Below are 6,704 nucleotides of genomic sequence, written 5' to 3'. Positions count from 1 at the left end.
ATAGGTACTCGAAGGATTAAGAATTTTTCAATAGAAGTAATTTACAATTCTGTTTGACTGTATGGCTTTCTGGCACCAATTCATAAAAAAAAAAAAAAAGTTTTCCACCTTTTAGTACGTACCTGGCAGACAGTAATGGACATGTGGAAGGATCTGTGCTTGTCTTTGGGCTAAATGGCTATCTTGTGAGATTACCATAACACTGTGGCTAGCTTTTTGTGAACTGGTATTTCCTGTTTGAGTTTTTCTTTTTGGACTACAAATCCCATAATTCCATTTTACTCCTTCCCACACATCAGCCACCCCACCCCTTGAAACATAAATACGCTGCAACCATTCAAAAGACCTGTGGTTTTTAATCAGGGTGCCTACAGCTGTTGTATTAGTTGCAGATTGATCCCTCCACCCATTGAAGCAGACAGGCTCCCTGTCATCAGCTGACTAGTGAGTCAGGTCTCGGCCGCATTGCAATCTGGGAAAAATCTGAGACAACAGTCATTTTTGTATGCTGTTAAAAAAAAATATTGGGGTGAAAATCACAGAAGAATTGTGAGAAAACCGTCACACACAGGTACAGAGACTATATTATGAACTATACTAACTTTACAGCCCCTGTAGCATAGTCAAATGAAAAAAATCCTGGAATACCCCTTTTAGTACAGGGTCAATGCATCCATCTACCAGGAGATTTTGGAGCACTTCATGCTTCCTTTCCTTTTAAACGGTACCTCTCATCAAAAAAACTTTTGATATATTATAGATTCTTGTTTGCAGAATAACTTTACAATTGCATGTTATTAAAAAATATGCTTCTTTCTATTTAATTTTCCACTTTGAAAAAATGACCACTAGGGGTCTCCCTATCAGTCCTATCAGCAAGCATTTCTGACTCATGCTGGAGTCCTAAACACTCAGAGCTGCCAGCCTGCTTTGTTCACAGCCAAACAGGCTGTGAACAAAGCAGGCTGGCAGCTCTGAGTGTTCTCCTTTGTGAACAAAGCAGACTGGGAGCTCGTAGTGTTTAGGACTCCAGCATGAGTCTGAAATGCTTGCTGCCAGGACTGGTAGGGAGACCCCTAGTGGTCATTTTTTCAAAGTGGAAAATTAAATAGAAAGAAGCATATTTTTTAATAACATGCAATTGGAAAGTTATTCTGTATACATTAATCTATAATATATCAAAACATTTTTTGATGAGAGGTACCCTTTAAGTTGCATTAATGAAATGCAATGGACTTTTGCACAATATTCAATATTTTGGAGTTTCACCTGTACATAGATAGATATAAGATAGATAGATAGATATGAGATAGATAGATAGATAGATAGATATTAGATAGATAGATATGAGATAGATATGAGATAGATATGAGATAGATATGAGATAGATATGAGATAGATAGATATGAGATAGATAGATAGATAGATAGATATGAGATAGATAGATATGAGATAGACAGATATGAGATAGATATGAGATAGATATGAGATAGATAGATATGAGATAGACAGATATGAGATAGATAGATAGATATGAGATAGATAGATAGATAGATAGATAGATATGAGATGGATAGATAGATAGATAGATAGATAGATACAACCAAAGGAGGAGAATACAGCAGCACACTGCTAGCAAAAAGATATAAATAAAACATGAGTATATAGAAACAACATGAAAAGCTATACAGCTATGGTGCAAGAAATGGAAATATAAATTTATGAAGTTATGAAATAGTGAGGTACTTAGCTTGCAATCTGGTGGCCAAATTGTAGGCTGCCAAATTTGCTAGATAGATAGATAGATATAGACAGGAGAATACAGCACCACACTGCCAGAACAAAGATACAGACAAAACATGAAATGCTATACTGCTACAATGCAAAAAATGAAAAAATGCGGGAGCCAGTATGTGCTGGTCAACTTATCCTTGTTTGTGTTATACATATGGGAGAGTGGCTACCTCCATGTTGGCTCCTGCACCTCATCCATTTTGTAAGGTGCTGGATGTTTCAGACCTTGCAAGCCTGCTAACTGATAGCACAGAGGCACATTCACAGTGTAGGGTCCATCCCAATGAGGTCACCTTATCATGGTGGGATGGTCCAAACTATTTGGCCAAATGGTGAGCAAAGTACCTCCATTTTTAAATTTTTTGCATTGTAGCAGTATAGCATTTCATGTTTTGTCTGTATATTTGTGCTGGCAGTGTGCTGCTGTATTCTCCTTTCTATGTTTGGACTGGTGGCGTGCACCTGTGTGCCGGGTCCATGCAGTAGTTTGGTACCAGTGTGTGATGGCCAACTTATCCTTGTTTAGATAGATAGATATGAGATAGATAGCTAGATAGATAGAAGATACACTATAGTAACAGTTAACAGTGAAGAGCACGACAAGCCTGTTGTTTTGTATAAACAATTGATGATGCACATTAGCTTGATTCCGGCAGCTTAGTTAAAGGGGCACTCCGCTACTCAGCCTTTGGAAGAAAACGTTCCGAATGCTTAGAGCCAGTACCGGGAGATTGTGACATCATAGCCCCGCCCCCTCATGATGTCACGTCCGCCCCCTCAATGCAAGTCTATGAGAGGGGGCGTGAGCAGCGGAGTACCCCTTTAAATTGAACTTAAACCTGTTCATTTTCAACCAATGGTAAAGCAGTGCACTCCATAACAATACTATCAACGCCTCCCAGGTCGGGGTTAACTTCACAGAGACCACAGTAACTAGACTCAGATTAACAACAGCCTACGACTCAAAGGGGACGGGACAATGTTGCAAATTCTAGCAAAGACAATAAGAGAAATATGGCATGTGCTAGAGCGAGTCCATGTAAAGAGTCACGGGGCTTTATTACTCTCAAGTGTCCATCAAACAGGTAATCTGCAGGAGATATGAGATGAGAATCCCCACTAATCTAATATTGGTGGCCTATCTTGAGGACAATATGCAGTGAAACCTGTTGGAGTCAACCAGACAAATTTGCACATAAAAATCGGCAAAACCCCCCCCCCAAAAAAACATGCAAAATAATCATAAAATTGTATACAGAATAAAGACTTATGGAATAGGAAAACACATAGAGAACGCATCTTTGGTCCCCAGCCTGGCTTCTCCTATTCTCATCTCTGGTCCTAAGCCTGGCTCCTCCTTCTCACATTTCTGGTCCTCAGCCTGGATCCTCCCCCTCTCACTTCTGGTCCCCAGCCTGGCTCCTCCTTCTCTCATTTCTGGTCTTCAGCCTGGCTCCTCCTCTCATTTCTGGTCCCCAGCCTGGCTTCTCCTATTCTCATCTCTGGTCCCCAGCCTGGCGCCTCCTTCTCTCATTTCTGGTCTTCAGCTTGGCTCCTCCTTGTCTATTTTCTGGTCCCCAGCCTGGCTTCTCCTATTCTCATTTCTAGTCCTCAGCCTGGCTCCTCCTTCTCTCATTTCTGGTCCCCAGCCTGGCTTCTCCTATTCTCATCTCTGGTCCCCAGCCTGGCTCCTCCTTCTCTCATTTCTGGTCCTCAGCCTGGCTCCTCCTTCTTTCATTTCTGGTCCCCAGCCTGGCTTCTCCTATTCTCATCTCTGGTCCCCAGCTTTGCTCCTACTTCTCTCATTTCTGGTCTTCAGCCTGGCTCCTCCTTGTCTATTTTCTGGTCCCCAGCCCGGCTTCTCCTTCTCTCATTTCTGGTCCCCAGCCTGGCTTCTCCTATTCTCATCTCTGGTCCCCAGCCTGGCTCCTCCTTCTCTCATTTCTGGTCCTCAGCCTGGCTCCTCCTTCTCTCATTTCTGGTCCCCAGCCTGGCTTCTCCTATTCTCATCTCTGGTCCTCAGCCTGGCTCCTCCTCTCATTTCTGGTCCCCAGCCTGGCTTCTCCTATTCTCATCTCTGGTCCTCAGCCTGGCTCCTCCTCTCATTTCTGGTCTTCAGCCTGGCTCCTCCTTGTCTATTTTCTGGTCCCCAGCCCGGCTTCTCCTATTCTCATTTCTTGTCCTCAGCCTGGCTTCTCCTATTCTCATTTCTAGTCCTCAGCCTGGCTCCTCCTTCTCTCATTTATGGTCCCCAGCCTTTTGGCAATTTTGATGAAATTTCCACTTGTCCCCAGAATGGCTCCCCTCTCATTCCTGGCCCCCAGCATGGTTCCCATCTGAATCCTATTTCGAAGTCTGGTTCCCCTATTATTCCTGGTCTACAACATGATTCTCCTTTCCTTCATACTCCTCAGCATGGCTCTTCATTCCTCGTCTCCAAAACTTGCTCTCCTTTATTCATGGACCTAAATTTGGCTCATTCGTAGTCCCCAGCCTGACTTTCCTTGCATTCTATGTCCCCATGACTCCCCCTAATAGATAAATAGAAAGAAAGGTAGACAGACATATAGATTGGATGAAAAATGGAGCAACATTTTTAATAAATACCAATTTGAAAAAATATATACTGTGTAAAGTAGAGAGTCTGAGGATTTTTTGAAAGATTTTGAAGGCTGATCTATAGATGTTCAGATTCCTTTTGCCTTCAAAAAATGTCTACTATTAGATTAACCAAACTTTTACCAACAGGCCACTTAGTGTCCCTTTTCTTCTTACCTTCAAACTGGAAGAACATAATAAATATAAAAAATCAATTAAGTCAGATCTTTCTATGGTACATCATTTATAGCATGTAAATATTCATTTTATGGCAATAGACGTCACTACACTACAAACTCTTCATATGCATTTGAGATTTTTAAAAATGATGATTCTAAGAGCTTCTGTCCTTAACCCGTATATTATAGGGTTAAATATGATGGAGCTAGTTATACCGGTCATAGAGATTGTAACATGTGCAGTAGTAGACAGAGGCCCACTGTTTAATCTGTACCGAAAACCAACAAACAAGGTGGCCACCATAAAGGTAGAGAAGGCAGCGATGTGCGTCACCAGGGTGTTAATGGCTTTCTGATGGGCAGACGCTGAGATCTTGAGGCAAAAAATAAATGTCCTTAAGTAGCAATATATCACTAGCAATAGGGAAACGATTACCACAACAAGAGTGCCGGTTGTGCCGAAGACATTGTTGATGGTTGTATCACCACATGCGAGACGAACAATGGACATAGTCTCACAATAGATGTTGTTGATGATCACCCCACAAAAGGTTAATGTTGCAGCCAATATCCCCCCTATGATTCGGTTTATGAAGATGATGAGCCAAGCTATGGAAACACACATGAGAGCTTTCTGGTTGGTCATCAGGGTCGGATACCTCAACGGGTTGCCAATAGCTAAATATCTATCGTACGCCATGATGGTAAAAGTAAAAATTTCGGCATAAGCAACACACTCAATGCAGAACGACTGAACGAGACAGCTGGAGAGGTTAATAGTTTTAACCCCAAAAAGTAGATCAGTCACTAGTTTGGGCAAGATGGTTGAGCTTCCAATGATAGCGTTGAAGACCAAGTTACCGATAAAAATGTACATGGGTTCATGAAGCTTGGCTTCCAACCAGATGGCCCAGATGATGGCAGAACATAACATCATGTTGGCGATGTACAGGACCAAGGCCAGCACAGAGTAGAGATATTTCACATTTCCTATCTCTACAAGTCCAATAAGTACAAAGTTAGGGCTGATTCTTGATGCGTTTTCCATCGTTTCCAGACATTAATTTTTTATTCTTTTTATTCCTGAATAAAATATTTAAGAAAAGCAATTGGGAATAATGTTCCATCAATGAACACATCTGATGGTTTAAAGCAAGGGCGTCTGATGAGTGATACATTACTCTTACAAAGGGTTTTATAGGTTATACTGAGGGGAATAACTTTCAAGGAAAAGGTCAAGAGGGACATGAGGCCCCCAAAGAGCAGCTCATTAGTCAACTCATAACCTCATTAGTGAAAAGTTACAAAGTGACAATATATTTTTTTTTACTTGACTTAATTCTTTTTTTATAGCATTGTTTTATTTCAAAGAAATATATTAATTAAAATGTCAATACAATCATGTATTATCGGAAAGAACATGTTTTGGGCTATGTTGTAGGTATGTGTTGGAATATCTACATTTGACAATAAAGGAAGCCCTCTTTTATATTACTATTATGATTCATTAAATGGGTTATCTAACATAATGTAACTTAAATAATTAAGTTTCATACAGAAGGGGATCCGTGCTTGTGTGGGAGGTAAATGGCCGTGTCCTGTGTCCTTCATCACGCTGCTGGTTTGTTTTTGGGTACTGGATACTTCCTGTTTCTGTGACCTCCCTCAGACTACAATCCCCAGGATCCTTTGTTTCAAGGTGGGAGGTGACTTATTGTTACTAGTGTTGAGAGCGAATATTCGAAATGCAAATTTTTACAGCAAATATTGGCACTTTGCGATTTCACAAATATTTAGAATACAGTGATTCATAATGATGAATAATTGTTTCTTTGTTTGTTTTTTTGTGAATATGCGAAAATAAAAATTTTCGAATATGTATAAATATTCGCAAATATCAGCACTTCCAGTCAGAGGACACTGATTCCTTCCTTCTTTTAGGGAAAAGATATAATCGCGCATGTGCACTATGCAAATTTCATTATGAATTTTCACATGGAAAAAAAAAGAGAACAAACATAGCAAATATGCTAATTTTGCAAACAAATATTTGTGCATATATTCGTGAAATATATTCACAAATTTGAATATGGCCCCTGCCGTTCATCACTAATTGTTACCTTCCACCTTGAC

At 40.5% G+C, this 6,704-nt stretch overlaps 1 protein-coding gene across 1 annotated transcript; it reads right to left on the bottom strand.

Moving 5' to 3' along the window:
• Nucleotides 1–4,270: 4,270 nt before the first annotated feature.
• Nucleotides 4,271–5,619, bottom strand: LOC130357091 (olfactory receptor 142-like). Its single transcript, XM_056559457.1, has 3 exons — nt 5,008–5,619; nt 4,847–4,944; nt 4,271–4,325 (listed from the first exon to the last, which is right to left on the bottom strand). Exons 1-3 carry the CDS (start codon nt 5,617–5,619, stop codon nt 4,271–4,273), a joined length of 765 nt encoding a protein of 254 aa, XP_056415432.1.
• Nucleotides 5,620–6,704: the final 1,085 nt, after the last annotated feature.

This window comes from Hyla sarda, chromosome 2, assembly GCF_029499605.1.
Source record: "Hyla sarda isolate aHylSar1 chromosome 2, aHylSar1.hap1, whole genome shotgun sequence".
Lineage (NCBI taxonomy): Eukaryota > Metazoa > Chordata > Amphibia > Anura > Hylidae > Hyla > Hyla sarda.
This window is presented reverse-complemented; position numbering and strand designations above follow the sequence as displayed.

What these genes read in the sequence shown, in the direction of transcription:
- LOC130357091 (XM_056559457.1), bottom strand. Translation starts at nt 5,619, where the DNA reads ATGGAAAACGCATCAAGAATCAGCCCTAACTTTGTACTTATTGGACTT. An exon ending in CAACCGGCACTCTTGTTGTG is followed by an intron (nt 4,945 to 5,007) that starts GTAATCGTTTCC and finishes TTTTGCCTCAAG; the next exon opens with ATCTCAGCGTCTGCCCATCA. An exon ending in ACCTTGTTTGTTGGTTTTCG is followed by an intron (nt 4,326 to 4,846) that starts GTACAGATTAAA and finishes TTTATCTATTAG; the next exon opens with GGGGAGTCATGGGGACATAG.